Here is a 17,879-nt window from a genome sequence, read left to right as displayed (position 1 = left end):
AAAATCAGCCCTAAAGTTGTCAGGCAGTTCATGGTTGAGCTACATATAAGATGAGAAAAAGCCAGCTTTGTAAAAGGCAGTAGATGGGCTTACATGAAGAAGCAGAAATTCTCTTTATTAAAACTTAATGTTTAGAAACCATAGAGTGTTGATTACATTTGGCGATTTTGAGTGAAAAAAGTTGTCTCATGACCTGAAAATATCGAGGCGAGCAATTGAAGAAGCTCCTGATAAGAGCACAGGATTGACATAACCTGGTATTAAATATGTTACTGGGTTACCTAGGCAACCGGAGCCTGAAACGTCTCCTAGAAACCATCCGTTAGCGACAAAGTGATGCTGCGTGGACGCAGATTTAGTCAAGTGCCTAAAGTTCTTGCGTAGTAAAGTATTGAGCAACACCGAGGGGCGTCGGCACAGGAAGTGATTTCCTATGTCAGTGATCCAGCCCGCTAGAGGACATTCCAGGCTCCAGTTGCCTAGGTAACCCTCTGTGAATCAACTGTATCCTTTGCTCTCATTGATGGCCGCTTCAGTCACTGGCCTCAGAGTTGAGAGATGTTCAAAAAGGCATCCATACGGGGAACGATTAACTCGCCACGCTTTGCTCTGAAGCTCAAGGGACAAGCGACGGGTGTAAAAAGGCTCGGGAATGAAGAGTGGACCGGTCCTGAGATAAACCTCTCTCAACTCCAAAGCAAGTGATTGAAGTGTCAACCAATGAGAACAAAGAATACAGCTGATGTTTGATATTCCAGGCTCTAGCTGCCTCGATGCCTCGAATTTTCACAACTCTGTCACATGTCGCCTTGAAAGTGAGAAAAGTTTAACTCGGGGGAATGCCCACTTTGTTTTTTTTACCCGTCATCATTGAATCTCTCCGACTTTCTCCGAATTTGTGATCAGCGAACTGCTTCCTTTGCAGACACCCCATTAGAAATGATCCACCAGCTATGTCAGACAATCATGATGAATTAGAAAGTAATTCTTGCAAAGCCGACTTCATTCATTCCTCAGTAATTCGAGCTGGTGTCTCATTTCGCCTTTTTTTAAATCACCTTGTACTGCCAGATGTATCGTGTCCTGAAGCAAACACACCAAATGCGTAGGTGTGTCTGCACAGGAGGAACGCACGGCTCATTGCACCGATTTCACTGAGATGATAGAAAAACAAATAAATAAATAAATAATCCAAGCTGCTTGAACAGAAGTGCCAAGAGTCAAACTGCACTAAGCTCATCAGCGCTGTTTTTGGAAGGTTTCCATAATTAGCTGAGAGCTTGTTTGGGAAATCAAACACTTGTAGTTTCTCGCTGATGACGACAATTGAGATCAGTACATAAAGCAGAAGGAATTAGAGCGCAGATGTCGACCAGGGAGAGGGGTTTGACTCAGCGATTCGATTCCACACTTTTTGCAGGATTCTTTTGTGCATGGTTTTTTTTTAGTGTTTGAGGATGATTACGTTAAAGATGATTAAGGTTAGCCATGGGTTTAGTGTACTAAAAAGGTCAGGAGTAGGACCTAAGAGACTACAAGCCAATGAGATACATGCTGCCTGACAGCCAGCGCTCAGAGCCAGTTTTTCCCATAAATTCTCCATCTTCCACAGGCAATCAGGACAACACAGAAAGACAACAAAGGGAGGGGGGGGGAACCTTTCATGCAACAGGTCATTCTTTTGGATGTGCCGCATTTTCTCACAGCATATTTTTTAAACAGTTATGCAGAAATGTGACTGAAAGCTGCGTAAGAGTCCAGCCTGTTTCATGTGCGTTAAAGTAACAAAAGTTGATTGTGTTCATGAACACAATCGACTTTTTGGGATTTCCTTACCTGGATGGATTGAGCATGCATCGAGACATTTTAGCTCACTACCTGATGTTTAACTCACTTATTAACCTTAAACTTAATATTCAAAACTTCAAATTAAGAATCTTAGCAAAAGTAAAAAAGCAACTTTAAAATTTTACTTTCAAGTCCATTAATTATTTAATTAAATATTTTGTCTTACCTGTGACATTATGAGCTGTTTGTATTTAGTTGTACAGTCACATTTGTCTAGGTTTCATTGGAGGTACACTCACTGGATACTGTGTTTAGGTACACCTGGGTAGTATCAGGTTGGACCCCCTCTTGCTTTCAGAAGTGCCTTAAATCTTGAGGTATCAGGTCTATTGGTGCTCTACTGGACTGAGATCTGGAGGCCGTTTGAGTGCAGTGAACTCATCGTCATGGTCTGAGCTTTGTGACACGCCACATTAATCTGCTGGAAGCAGCCATCATTGAAAGTGAGGCAATGTTTTGGTGGGAACATGAGAATTGCAGCATCAGTTTCCTGTTCTTAGCTGACAGGAGTGGTTATGGAGTGAGAGGTTTGACGTGCTGAGCATTCAGAGATGCTCTTCTGCATACTTAGGCAGCAGCAAGTGGCTGTTTGTTTACCAGCTCGAAACACTGTAGCCATTCTCCTGTGATCTCTGACATCAACGAGACATTTTCACAGAACAGCCGCTCATGAGATATTTTCTCTCAGAGACCATCTGGCTCTTAGGTCACCTTCCTCCATTCTGAAGCTTGGCTTGAACTTCAGCAAGTCACCTTAACTGTGTCTACATGCCTAAATGTACCGAGCTGCTGCAATGTGGCATCTGGCATCAATTCAGCTGTTAATTAGATATTTGTATTAATGAGCAGCTGAACAGGTGTATCTAGCAAAGTGGCCAGTGAGTGTATATTCATGGGTACAGTGTTAAAACCTTAGACACAGTTAGCACACCACACACAAACAACCTCACACTCACAGACATTAGTCCCAAAAGCTTTTTGGTTTTTGTCCTAAACTTTCTGTTTAGCTTTGCTGAAGGTGCCAAACCCGATTTCATTAGGTTTACACTGCCGGCCTTTGTCAGCACATGAATCTTCAGCCCCGACAAATACAGAGACACGTGTTAGCCAGGCTGTTTGGCTGCTAGCCAAACTGACAGTTGTTCAAATGACGACGGGGCTGAGAGTCCATTCATTTTCACTACTGTTGGTTCAGGAAGCAAAGCACCCACAAGACAAAGGACTTGGAGTTTTTCTACATTTAAACAAAATATAAATGAATCACTTGTGAAAATGAAGGCAAAACACTTCCTGAATAAACAGCTTTTAATGTGGGATGAACCCCTAACAAGGAATTCAAAATCAGGCATTGGGTGCAAAGAGCTCGCAAACAAAATTAGGAAACCAGAAATCAATGCCATGTTGACCAAATACTGTAATTGCTCTTTGACTGAGCCTATGAAATGGAGACAGCGGATAGATTAGATGATCACTGATATGTTTGGATGCTTTTCATATCAGGCAGAAAACTCTATTGATGGCCTCCATTAGCCATCAATGGAGTCGAACAAAATAGAACAAGTTAGGACGGTCGGGAATGGTCACATGGCATCTAGATGAACCCTTAATGTCAGCACACAGTCTGCACTGCTTGATCAAAACGGTTTGGAGAGAAGACGCATTACCCTTTCAGTAAAGAATGTCCTTTGCTGCTTGTAAAATATATGAAAGTGCTATAAAAACTCCCGAGTTCTTTGCATGCACAATCACAAAGGAGTGTCGGTGAAAATGGAGTCTCAGTGTGGAAGTGGAAAAGGTGACAGTGGGTTATTCACATTATAAGGAATTGCCTGAGTTGTTAATCAAGGGAAGAGGCATTAAAAGGGAAACATGGAGGACAGACACAAGACACTTACTAAACATTTGATTTTAAACATACTGCCCAAAATCATTCAAACAAAACTAACTTGAAGTGTTAAACTACGTATAACTACATGAGCACAAGTCATGGACTAACAACAGTGCAAACATCAGATATGGTAGAAAACACACAAAGAACTGCTGATTAGATGCGCTTAGTTTCTTACACTTTTGTTTCGTAGTCCTTCCAGGCTTTGTCGAAGGGCTTTTTCAGATCCTGCGAAAAAACAAAAGGAAGTATTAATTAATATAATAATTATTTTTAAAAACTGAACAAAACCAGCAACAAGCTCTTTGAAAGACAGCGAGACGATCGAGGGTTGAGTAGAACATAGACGAGAAATAAACTGGGACGACATTTTCTTAAGTGGAGCACATGGTAACATTCAAAGCTGCAGGTGCTGAATGAACGGGGTAGTTTGGCTCTTACAGTCTATTAATTGTTTGGTTCATTTATCAGAACAAAGCCTTTATTGCATCTTCATAAAAAAACAACAACAGACAAACAAAAAAACATTACTCTGTGGTTTTCCTGTGATTGGTGCAACTTTTGGGATCCTCACATACATTTAATTAAGAAAGCTGAGACCCATTGGGAAGTTACTTTCGGACGTCACGAAGGAGAAGCCAAAAAGTTACAAGAAAGACTGAAAACAGGAGGAAACAGCTTGTGTTTATCCAAAAATAATAAAAGGCCTCTGAAGCTCATTAATATACTCGTGACAGCTGTTTAGTTTAATGAGTCCAAGTTGCTGCACTTTTGTGGGAAGTTGTCTACATCTTGGCCGGCCTCAGACTTAGTCAGAGGCGCTAGCAGGTAAAAATAAATAAATAAATAAATAAATAAATGAATAAATAAATATATATTTATTAATTTTTACCTCTCAGAAAGAGAGACTAGCAGCTTCTACCCATTTCTTGTATTTATGTAAAGCTTCTCAAGGTGCAAAGATTTTATTCACATATGACTTCCAAACACGGTTAATAAATACTCTTAGGTCCTCAACAATGAAAGTAACTGATAGTCAGAGCCCTACATGTACTATACATAATGAACGCAGACAAGCGCATCAAGCAGAAAACTCGGGAACTGTGTGGTTACACTGTTAAAATAGCGAGCAGAAATCAAGAAACTGGATGCAGAATGACACAGCCTTCACCACGTCAATAGCAAAACATTGCAAAAAAAATATAGCTAATCTATACAGCCGGCATTTGTCTCAACAGTGAGCAGGAGCACAAGGTGACTGTTTCTGGCATTCATAACACAAATTCTCTGGTAACGATTTCTTGCCGTCGTGTGCTGCTTGAGCAAAACTCTTGATTAAAGCACCTCTTTGGTCCTCCAGTGCTGATTAAACAGTGATTAGGACGCACAAAGCAGACATTACTGGGTACAGCTGCCCATTTTATTCCCTAAAAAACAACCAATACACCAAAATCAACTGTTGTGTTGTTATGAGGAGTGGAGGGGGGTCAGGAGGCCAGGAAAATCTGCTGTACAGCAGAGAAACAGAAAAAAAAAACTAAAGGATTTAGCTGCAATTAAGCTGCTTTAATTCTTGTAATTAAAACATTACAGTGAGCTCACCACAGAAAGCCAAACCAAATCATGCAGCACTTTTCTTCACCTTGCTATGAATTTCTGTTGCCTTAGGTTTTGCTTACGGCTTCAGTGCCACTGTTAGATCTCCAGAGTGAGCTGATCCCCACCGCTGACCTCCACTTCAACAGCAGAGGAGTGACAGGCTCGACCTGTCGGCCCACAGGATCACAACATGGTTCACTGGGCCAATTCAAGGGGCAGGGAGCCATTCACTCATCCAGCTCAACGGCAGAAACCGCCAGAGAAAAGAGAGTATAAAAGGCTATAAAAATCCAACGTAAAAGAACAGGACTGCGGGGAAAATTGTCAAAGGGTAGAAGGAAGCCACTAAAAGAATGAACTGCAGGTCAAGAGAGCAAGTGAGAAAAAAAAAAGAAAAAAAAAAGAGGGTAAGCGGAAGGAAATGTCAGAGCCGGAGAGAGGAGGAAAAATGGTAACAATGGCTAAAAATACCAGACAGAGGCATCACTGGGCAGGGAAGGGCAGAGCAGAATAGGACAAGGCACAGGGGCAAAACACTCCCTCAGAGATATGCAGGCTTTTAGCACTCTGTATCCTGTCTGGCTGAATCTAAAGATGGAGAAGGCGACCTTTTACTACCCAGGACCATACAAGGAGCATACATGTGAAGGATTAGCAGCTCCTGGAATACGTGCCTCACACCTTTTCCTACAGATATACTAAATGTGCAACCTAAAGTAGATCGGAGTCCTTTTCAAGGGCTCTTGATGAGAGGTAAGGGTGCCACTGGGGGAGTGTGGGGTCTATGTACACCCTGGCAGAATCACTACATGCTGCAGCTGTCAAAAACATGTGAAAAAAAAACAGTACTGTGGATTACTCTTGCTTGTGTTTGGGATCTTTTTTGTGTGTTAGCTTATCGCCTGCTGCAAAGAAGACAGAGGGCACAAAAGACAAAGAACTACGTAGCATTTGCATTGGCTGGCAGCCCATAATCCTTCTATCGTCACAGCCAAAGATGGACAAAAAAAAAAGAGAAAAAAAAAGCATGTTTTGGGGGGCCTATCAGGAAGAGAAACAAATGAAATGTTACTGTCATCATTTAACAGACTGGCTAAAGAATATTTAGAGAGAAAGGAAGAAAGTGTGAGCAGCAAAAAGACCCCTGAATGTCACAGCGGGATCTTAGATATGATCAGGCAAGAGTGGAGAAACAGAAGAAGGGATGTAATAAGATGAAACTCGAATGTATCAATGATGTGGAGGCTCTTAACTTTAAAACTTTGTAGAACTGTCTACTGACCTACTTTTTCCCTTTTATTTTTTATTTTTTTACAGAGAGGTTCAGAGAGGCAGGAAAGTAGGGAGAAAGCAGAGGGATGACTTGCAAAATAAATAAATAAAAATGCTTGGAGTTGAATTGATGCGAGGCCACCAGAATAATGACTAAGCCTGTGTTACATGTGACGTGGTGCTACGAAAGGGTTACTACAGCGGAGGTCCACTGGCACTTTAACCTACTTCCTTGTGCTGTTTTTAAATGTCTGCCAATGTCATTTTTAAAAGCACTAATGCTGCAGAGTATTTGGTTTGCAAACTAATGAGATCAGCAAACACAGATCAGCTCTCATCTAAAAAACCTCCAACAGCTAGCATGCGTGGGCGGTTTCGGGTGTTCACGATCCACTGAAACACAATGAGGGGGGGACACAGCTGGACTAATATCCCTCAATCCAAATGCATTAGTCCACACTAGCTTCCCCCCACCAAAGCTCCAAACACACACACTAGGTTCTGCACCCCTTAGTCACTGGGGTTGAATACTGATAAGTTGATATGATTCACGGTGTGTTAGACCTCTCCATAAGCATGTGATGAGCGAGTAGACGGCAGGTATGATGTCATGCAGGCATCCGCTCTCACAATTCAGTATTAGCAGAACAGACTGGTGAAATCAACACTTTCTAATTTCTCCTGAGTGGGAGTGTGTCTATCTCCAGCAATAACACTACTGGGCTTTCCACTGACCCTCACAGCGGCATTCTTGTTGGTACTACAGTGAAAGGGCTTAATTTCATTACTGTGCAAAACTTCTTTAGCCACCACTAATTTCTTCATAGCAGCCAGACTTTCTTCTACTCCTGTCATTTTTTTCAAAGTGGTCTTGATCAATAGTTCTTCATGTTTTTTGAAATCTTTCAAGGTTTTGCTTTGGATATTGGCCGATTTTTCATTCAGTCCAGTCCTTGTACCTGACCATTTTCTATAAGAAGGGAAACAAGGAAATAATGCTGAGGTATACCAAAACTTCCACGACCATCTGTAAAACACTGTCGTGGTTTGAGGTGCATTTTAGCCACTGGTGCTGGGAATCTTGTGAAAATTGATGGAATTATGAACACAGAAAATTGCCATCAGTTTTTAATTCACCATGGAGTACCATCTGGAAAGCCTCTCACTGGCAGCACGAACACATTCATTTTTCAGCATCACAATGATCTCAGTAAAGACATAATGAGTGGAAAAAAAACACACACAGTGCAACACCATCAGACATGGATCGCCTCCCCAGAGAGCACAACATTATTAAGCAGTGTTGGATTATCTTGACAAAAAACAGAGCAAAATGTCACTCAAGAATCTTGGAGAACTATTCCTGAAGACTACATAAAGAAATGACAAAAAGCCTGAGAGACTTCAGGCTGTGTTGAAGAATAAAGATGGTCATAACAAATGCATTTCACATTTTCCTAGCAAAATACGAAGAGAAGAAGGGTGTTGCATTGCCTTAAAATTGACTTTTACACATGAAATCTTGATTCTCCTTTGTGATAAGATGGTCGGGGTTTTTAATCAAGTAACAGCAGTGACAGGTTGTTAAGTGTTAGCCCTCTAATCCCAGAGCCATTAGCTGCTGCCTCTTGCAGAGTGAGTTCATTGCACTCATTGCTGAAGACAGCACTGGCAGAATATTAACAGGGTTTATGTGAGCACCGGTCACCAGAAAGCCATTAAATCCTGAATTAAATCAAATGTAAAGGCTGGTAACTACTGAAGCTGCCACACCGCAGCGTTGAACGTGGAGAATTTTAAGAGACCAAACTGCATTTTTGATCTGCACTGAACGGCAAGAGGGAAGTACATTTCAAAATACGCAGCATACTTCTCATTTGTTGAGGTGTTACTGTTAGTTGCCCTCTTTTGTGTGTAAATTTTTGAGAAATGATCTGATCAAGATATACATTTAGCCTTAAATGCTGAGTAAAGAGTTACTGGCAGAAGTTAGGGTTAATCCTACCTATTAAAAAAAAAAGAGGGGGGGGGGGGACTTATAGGTAAGACGGGCTTAAGGTGCTAAAACGGTAGGTGAGCTCAGATGTCTTATTCAGGACTGGTATAACATAAACAAGCATTATTTTGAACCCTAAATCATGCAAAGCCATTCTATTAAAGTCAAAGAACAAAATAGGGAAATCAGCACAAGTTCCTTTTATTACCTCAAGCACGGTCTGCTTTCGAAGCTACATTAATAAAAGTGAACTCAGGTTTCTGTCATCAACATTTATTCGAGGCGAGTTTGATTTGCTTGTAAAATTGTTGCATATTTGTTCCAAAAACACCACAACTCGTTTAAAATGAGCGTACAAATGTGTAAATCTTGTTCCTGCTTGTGACTGGTGAAGTACATAATTCCCATCCGCATTGCAATGCATTCCTCCTCGTAAGCTCCTTTGATCTTTTAAATACATTACTCTTTAATGACATCCACATCAGCCAATTAATATATTATACTTCAGTTGTTCCTCTCCCTGTAGTGTAAACAGCCTGTCGTGCATGTCTGGACTTCTTCCTACTCCCCCACCCGCTCTCCTAACAGGTGAATAATGAATGGCAATAAGGAAGAGACGAGGGAAAGCCTCTGGGCTGTGTAAGTGAGCAACAGGTAAACATTACTGTACATCTCTGTGACCTTTTCTCTCTCTTTGTGTAGAAGCCTAACTTCCAGGTTTAGTGACTACATCACTGGTGACATTTATATAAGTGTGTGTAAATGTGAGTGTGCCCTGAAGTATAAAATAACCAGCAGCTCATTAGTCCTTTGCCACTGGGGTAATGAGAATCATCTGTGGGCTAATGAGCAATAAGTGGGCAAGCATTGCGGAGACAACTGGCTGCCAAAGCCGGGTGGGCGGGGTGGGGGGGGAGTGTCGAGAGAGAAAGGCGGAGATATCAGCAGAGTTAAAACAGAGACGAGAGGACAAAGGCAGGAAATCACAGAACAGAAAAGGAGATTGAAGCCAAAACGACAACACTTGAGGAAAGAACGCAAAAAAAAAAAAAAAAAAAAAAAAAAAAAGGGGGGGGGGGGGGGGGGGAGGGCAGTTCAGGGGCCAGACAGCACAAAGTGGCCAGGGGTCATGGGGACAACTGGCTTCTCCATGGCAACCACCCTCATTAGAGCCGACTTAACTACATCATACCTCAGTGGAAACCAAATCTAATCATGTGCCTAGAGAGTGAAAGGTCACAGACCACTGTGGACAGTCTGATTGCATTACAGATTGGCAGAGACTGTTGATGAGTGTCTGTCTGGGTTTAGTCTGATTGGTGGACACACATGACCGTCTAGCAGACTGCATTAATACACAAGGCACAGGCCTGTCTATTAAACCTCAACACACTTTATTTCAGACCAAAGCGTGTTTGCAGGCATTAAACATTTCCTTGCTGCGAGTCTTTGTGTCACCCCTCCCTCGCTTACTGCAGTCTCCAAACGTAGCACTAAAAACCTGCGAAAATACTGAGCTACGGTCTTTTATTCCCACCTTAATTTACTGCTTTTGTTTTGGTGGCATTTCACGGTTGTTTAGCTCTTCCCCCGATAAAGACGACATTGTTTTGACACCTCGTAAAATATCAATAAAGACTCCGTTTAAGGACTATTAAAATAGTTTCCAGGTTTTTCAGAGCATAGCTGCACAGGCAGAGACCACCCCAGCTAACTTCTGATGCACACACAGTTAATTTCCTCTATAAGAAGGCTTGAAATGTCACAGAAAGCACTAAGTTCAGAGAAGAGCTTCAGGGTTTACTCCTAGTAGGCTTTCAAGAAGAAGAGTTTACAGGAGAACATATTTATTATTCTATACCTGAAAGGACTGCAAAATTAAACAAACCGCCCATGATGGGCAGAAAACTATTTTGCTTCTCCAAGCTAAACAAGAAACACACAGTTATAGATTGAACCAGCCAAGCAAATGAATATTGTTTTAGATCTCACAACAGAAAAAGTGAGAAGCACTGCAGTAGATCCTGCAAACACATGCACAGTAACACGTTCTCAAACATTCATATGCTCCGCATTTCTATTCACGGCCTCTAAAAAGTAGCTTTGCATAATTCATGGTTCAAAATAATCTTTATTTTCTGGGCCTTGTTCATCCTCGATCTGAAAAAGTCAATACATTATTAGCTAGCGCCCTTCTCCCTTTAAGTCAAGTATCTGATTGGCCTCCCCTTGCAAACAAAGCATATAAATAGCATGTTTGTAAGCAGCTGTGCTCCTGAGAGAACCTTATTAAGAATATCTGCTCTCACTGGTGTTGTTATTTGCACGCTTGCTGACCTTATGGCCATTTTAATATGAACCTGCACCATTGTAGCAGCAATTAAAGACATTAATAAATAATCACTCAAGCTGAGAGATTGTGGACTCCATCCCTCATAGTTTTGCATAACTACACAAAAACATTAACATTAATATTCATTCAGTCAGAAGCTGATTTTTTTATTCTGCAGTTTGATGAATCAGCTCTGCTGCAGACAGGTATATTCCAGGAACTGCTTCATCCACCATCTCTCTCTCTCTCTGTGTTGCCAGCTCCACTTTTACTTTTTTGGGAACAGGAACGTGGTCTGAGATCAAAGCAGCGTGCTATTAACCTTGATAGCTAGACTGCAGCACCTAAAGGAGGTTAATAATTGTCCAGCAGCTTTGAACCACTCAGAAGGTCTCTCTGTACGTCTAGTGAGCCGTTTTCACTCTGCGATCTGGTTTCTTTGACGGATTAAACAACTGCAAGATGAATATGTTCATCAGCTGACATTTACATTGAAATTAGTGCAAGAACAACCCTTAGTGTCCGTCCACTATCGCAGAATAAGAGGTACTTCAGGGCATCATCCAAGAATAATGGCTTTAATATTTCCTCCTGTATAAAACACAGCACATGGAGAGTAACACAAAGACTTGCTGTTTAGTTTCCTTACCCCTTTGACACCCTTCAGGTCTCCTTTCAGCAGGCTGTCCAGAGGGAAGGTGATGATGTTGTTCATGTTTTGGAACTGGAGGAAGTTGAAGAGAGACACAAATAAGAGTCGAAAGGTTACGTCAGAGATTTTAAGACAGCAGGAGACTGAAAGTCACTGAGACGTAATCCTTTCAGCAGTGTCCTGTGTGCTGCGTCTCCTTGCAGTGGACATACAAAATCCAGAGTATCCAGAGTTTCAGCTCTTCATCTTAAGTAAATAATAGCGTTGAAAGGCTAATGCTGCGCAAATAAAGAATCCACTAGCAGACAAATTGTAACACAGAACACGTCACACAGGTTCAGTGGAAACAGTCACTAAACACTAAAAATAAATATGTGTAAACATCTACTGCGACAGCATGTATACACAACTGGTCATGTTTTACAATAAAAGCAGTGGTATGGATGGTTTCTCAGTCAAGGAAGGTTGGAAATCAGCTGAATCAGGTCATTCGTTTTGTTATTCTTTAAGCCTGCAGTATGTAGCATCTTAATGAAGATAAGGTCTCAGTCACAAAGGCTTAGTTACGTGTTGGTGACCATTTGGCAGCAAAAAACTACTTGTGATAGCTTTAGTTGCTAGCAGGTTGCTGCAGTCGTCAGTAGTTTGCACAGAAGTCTCCAGATACTTGCAAACTACTTGCAAAACAGCAGTGAAACTGTGAAAAATGTCACGCAAACAGGAAGCAAATACTGTTCTCCTTCAAAATAAAAGTTGAAAATCTTCTGGTTGCAGCAGTGAGATAAATCTTTTACTTTGAAGGAGAATGCTCTCGATTTCTGGTTGGTGTTCCATTTTTTCAAGTTTCACTGCTTCTCGGAGAGTAAACGGTGAGTGTTTGCAGAAAAGTCCATGTACATGCAAACTATAGGCGATCACTACAGTCTGCTAGCAACCAAAGCAATCACAGGGAGGTTTTTATTGTGGCACGCTCTTTGGGACTGATTATACTTGCTAACCAGTCCAGGAATGCAGATTTTTTTTCCTGGAAACCATGCTTGCCACGAGAGTCACGGACTTAGCTCTAGATTTGTGTGCTTGAGACCTGAATTGATCATTTGTTCAACTGTAGGAGATCCTCTCTAACACTGTCAGATCTTACTATACAAAGTGACTGTTATTGTGAATCGGTGGCATCTAAACAAAAGTGAATTGAACGAAATGCTATTAAGATTTTAGTCTGAAACGGATTCAGGAATCGTTAAGCTTGTGAGAAAACATCGAGTGAAGGTGCAAAAGGGTTAATTACACATAGCTCAGTGTCTTGGGTATAAAAATTCCACCACCCTTGGTATCATTTTCATTTTTAATCACATTTCAAACTTGTTAAAGACACAAATTCTGCCTTTAACTCGGCTGTTTCCAAGCTGCTATAAAGGCCAGCCCCTACACGCAATCTAGGAACCCAGTGCTTTCTTAAGCTATTGGAGATTACATCTTCACATCCAGGTCAGGCAGAAGCTCATATTTCTTTAATATAAGACGCTGAGATCACACCAACACAAAATCTAAAGCTCCTGTTCTCGGTATGAGCTGATAAAGTGTGCGAGGGGAGCGACAGACCTCACAAGATGGAGTCAAATTTTTTTAATAAAGTGTTGGCTTTCACACAAGACCTGGGCTTAACAGATCAGGCAGTATTAGATCCAGGAGATATTTGGTGTTGCACTGGCTCTTCGGATGTCTTGATGGAAAAACTAGGGCTATGTCCTCAGGGCTTTAAGTTCAAGCTGGACTTGGTGTGTGATCAGTGTGTGTTAGAGAACACACACACGGTGGAATAAACACAGTTAAGGACAGCATGAAAATTTGTCTTTGTCCCAGAGGACTTTACCCACCCACACATACAGCCACATACACACACACAGTGTGAACTCACAAGGTTTTTGAAAAGCGCTGTGAGCTCCTTGGTGAAGACGGAGAACTTGAGAAAAGCCGAGCCCAGATCAGGATCGTCTCTGTACACACAGTTTTCTCCAAACTTCTCCAGGGCCTGAGTGTACTGCTCCTCATTTTCTACATGTGCTGAAAAACACACATATATACACACAGATTAACCAAAGTCTTTTTCTCTCTGATCCTAACAAGTTAAAAGTCAATCAATAAGTATTAATAATGCATGGTGATAGTCTTCCAGTGTAAAACAATCCAGTTTCCTTCCATTACACGGTTTTCCTCACACATCTATAGTGAAGGTGGTCAGCAGGGACGGACCAAAAGAGATACTCACCCCCGGCACAAACCATAAATTCTACAAATTAACCCTACATGTTGATAAAATGTTTCAGTCAAGTTATAGTTGCAATCATTTTTGGAAAGAAAAAAAAGAAAAAAGGATGGGACAGACCAATGAGGCTATGGTGAATTATAGAGACCAACAATACAGGAGTTAATATTTGTTATGTGCAATAATAATATGTTTACGTGTTTGTGGTATTACAAACAGTGCCCTCTGGTGGACAAACTAGTCAACATCCACACTCATAACATGGTTGAAGGGTGTTTCTCCAGTCTCTACTTCAGTTTTTTAAATTTTCCCTTTAATGACGGATATAACTGGCGATACCAATAGATGGACAAATGGCTAATATCTGCTGCCTGATAAATTGGTCAGACTCTATCCAGAGAAGTGTGTTTTCTTGGTAGGCTACAGTGTGTCTACACCCACTGAGCATACTCATATTTTATAGGTCGTACAAATACAAATGATGAGATAATTAGCCTAAACAGAATGATACACAGAGAGAGCAAATGTTCAAATGATATGCAATAATAATATTATAAGGCCAAGCGTGTTTGTGCTTTCACTCACGTTTTTGAGAACTGGTCCCTATCTGAGGGTTATTTTTCAGCATTTGCTTTCATCTGTAGCAATGAACTCTTTTATCTTCTCCCCGCCTGCCATCTTTCCTCTTCCTACAATACCGTCCTTTTCACTCGATGGCATCGATGGACTTGATTTTGTCTTCATTGTCTTCATGCTAAAGACTGAACAATGTTGGGTGGGAAAACTGCAGTAGATCAGCAGTTTCTTTTATCGTTCTTCCCAATTTTGACACTAAAATTGACTGATGAATGCTTATTGTAACAATAAATGACAGAAATAAGGAAAAAAGGACAACTGGTCCCTTTTAAATGTGTTACACATACTTTAGCTATCATCTAGGCAAGGTCTTTATATAATATTTTGCCAATCTTATCTAGATTTTGTTGCCAGTGAGTTGCTTGTGCAGACCTGGGATGTATGTATGCAAATCCTGACAGTTAGTAATCAGCAAACCACCAACTCCGGTTCACTGTTCACAGTCGTCCAAAAGCACGAGATTGCCACCAGGAAATATCCTAGCGCCCGTGTGGTGAAAGGCTGCAAGAGAGAGCAAGCTGGACTACTACACGTAATGTTAGCATCTGATGGTTGCCGGGCTCGGTCACTATGTGCCACAGTTCCCACTAAGCCGATATCCCAGCGACCCTGTGGCAGCACTGATCACCACTGATTGAACTGGTCCGGAGACGGCCCAATCTCAAGTTTTCTTTAATTTACTCAAATCCTCACTAAGGTTGTCAAAAAGGAAAAAAAAATGTATCAATACTCAAATATTAATAGAGAATAAACACTGATATTAAATTAAACAAGGTCAGGAAAATTCCCATTTCAATACCACTGAATAATTAACCAGTTATCAGAAATGTTAACCACAACAATTTATCCAAAGTTCAACTTTTATGCTCTTCTAACTTAAGTTGTTGTGACTTTAGGTATTGTGTTGTTGTACCCTTGGTTTATTACTAGGTTTTGTAAAGAAATGTTCATAATCTGTAAAATGAATGAAACCTCTGATGATAATCTGAAATTATTTTGTTAAATCTGGGGTGAAACTTCCTTGTGGTATCGAAAAATGTTATTGAGTGTTTTCCTGGGTATTGTGACAATACCATCGTGTCAAGCTTGCCATCCGGTTTTCAATGTAATCCGCAAGACACACACAAAAGGCCTCCCTCATCTAATGCCGCCTGTTGCCCCAAAATCTCAGAGTGAGTCTAAAATCGGTTTAATGTACCACAAGGTTAGGCCTAGGAGATTCCACTTAATGCACTTCACGCCACACTAGGCTGCTGATAACAACCAATGCCACTGGGATAGCCGTGGAGCCAGGGATGGAGCGCCAGGGGACTGTTGCTATGACAACAACTTGCAGAGAAACGCAACAGAGGTGGAAGGAAGGGGGTGGAAGTAGGAACAACTGAAAGAAAAAAAAAAAAAATAAGGGGATGCGGTGGTGGTGGGGGGGTCTGAAATTGTGAGGATGCATGCCAAAAGACACCTGCAACCACATTATGACTCAGCATTTAAGAGGTAACACACACACACACACACACACACACAAACACACACAACGAGCAACTGCACAGATGTTCCAGGTAACTAGATAAGCTCACGTCTTGGCCGCTGACGTATCCATCAGGTTATTAAAAGGGAAGAGCTGAAAGCCTGAGTCACTACCTGCAGGCATGCTCACGAGACGAATCTAATTTAAGCCACAAAATATCATCTGACGCAATAACAGAGGTCGATGATAAGAAAGCTGCCGCGAGACTCACAAGGGAAGTGGCAAAATGAGAAGCCTGGCGAGTATGTGTTATAATGAGACTTTCCCCCCTCTGTCTGTGGTCTGTGCAGAAATAAAAGACCTACAAAAATAAATAAAGGGGGAAAAAAACGATCTCATGTTTCGATAAAGTGATCAATTCTTCATCCAAAAAACTAAATAAATAAAAAACCAAAAGCACCAAATCCTCTTTTACATAACAAAGACCTGCAGTGAGATGTACCACACAAAGATGTAGTAAACTTCAATCACAGTCATGTGTCAGAAACCGACCACTGCCACACATCCACAGCCCGCTTTCCAAATCACTTGTATTTTTATTTTTTATTATTTTTTATTCCTATTTATTCTATTTATCCCCTTTGTATATTTTATTTATATTTGTCTCTGTGTGTGTGTGTGTGTGTGTGTGTGTGTGTGTGTGTGTATATATTATATATATATATATATATATATATATATATATATATATATATATATATATATATATATATATATATATATATATATATATATATAACAGTTCTGTAACTGTAACTTCGGTCGTTGCTGTGCTTTTTTTGGAAGTCGAATTTCCCAGAGGAACCCACCCGAGGGATTAATAAAGTTCTATCTTATCTTATCTTAAATCCGCTCCAGCTGTCTAGCTCAGCCAGGTTTCGAGCCAACAGGGCGGGGTCCTGTTGTTGTTTTTGAAGTGGCACATGAGAGCCCTACTCAAAGCTGACAAATAGCACAAACCCCTCCAGGGCAGCTTAGTGACTACATGTGTATTTGTTGTAACATGACCCAAACATGTCGTGCATGCAGCCCCGTAGTACAGAGCAGAGGGCGTGTGAGTTTACGTGGCAGGAAAAAACCCAACAAAGGACAGGAGAGACATTTTCCTGTAGTTTACACTGCAAACACAACCTGCTAATTCCTTGTTTACCTGCAGATGTGTAGACACTGAGTAAACATTTCCATGAAATAACACTGGTGTTCCGAACCTCACTTAAAGATATGCAACAACAGAAAATGGGGAATTGGGATTTTATATGATTAGAGCTTAAAAGATTCATTGATTGTTGCATTACATAAGCTGATTTTACCTGATTTTTATTGTTGCAGATCTAAAAGACGCCAACTCAGGCTCTGACGAGAGGTTACAGGGAAATTTCTCAGAGAAGACAAACTCAGAATATAACAACACTAAATGAGCTACAATTAGTGAAGAGCTGTCAGGCTGACTGCGAGTTCTTAGTGATTCCTCAGGCTATTGCACAGGTATGCAAATAACCACAATTCAGCCCACTTTAACATAAACCCTTACCCTTCTGCAAAAAACTCAATGTGGGGAATGTTGTGCTTTTTTCTAGTCCGTATTTTTAATCTTAGTTTCTACTAGTGTAGCTTTGCATGAGTCACAGTTCATAATAAGTCATCTTTATTTAGCTTCTCCTGGTATCTCTGAAACAAGCTTTTTCGTGTTATTTGCAATAGATCATTAATACGCAGTTTGAATAAACTGGCTGTTGAGCGTATATTGTCTCAGTAATGTATGAAGATAAGGAAAATAAAAGGATAGATGGTCCCCTCTCCTTTGTATAACTGAAGTCAGTACTTTCATCTTCCTTTGAGGGAAACTTTGAGAGTGGATGTTA

General features: G+C 40.9%; 1 protein-coding gene across 1 annotated transcript in view; it reads right to left on the bottom strand.

Moving 5' to 3' along the window:
• Positions 1-17,879, bottom strand: part of asap2a (ArfGAP with SH3 domain, ankyrin repeat and PH domain 2a) — a 57,212-nt gene that overhangs the window by 19,013 nt on the left and 20,320 nt on the right. The window contains exons 3-5 of the mRNA XM_085342569.1: positions 13,506-13,651; positions 11,585-11,659; positions 3,915-3,964 (exon numbers count right to left, since the gene is read on the bottom strand). Coding sequence (XP_085198695.1) covers positions 3,915-3,964; positions 11,585-11,659; positions 13,506-13,651 — 271 coding nt within the window. The remainder of the gene's footprint in view (positions 1-3,914; positions 3,965-11,584; positions 11,660-13,505; positions 13,652-17,879) is intronic.

The sequence above is a fragment of the Diplotaxodon limnothrissa genome, linkage group LG19, assembly GCF_057381915.1.
Source record: "Diplotaxodon limnothrissa isolate DT_005_m linkage group LG19, D_limnothrissa_male_GT1.1, whole genome shotgun sequence".
Taxonomy (NCBI): Eukaryota; Metazoa; Chordata; class Actinopteri; order Cichliformes; family Cichlidae; genus Diplotaxodon; species Diplotaxodon limnothrissa.
Note: the sequence above shows the minus strand (reverse complement) of the source record. Positions and strands in the feature narration are given on the sequence as shown.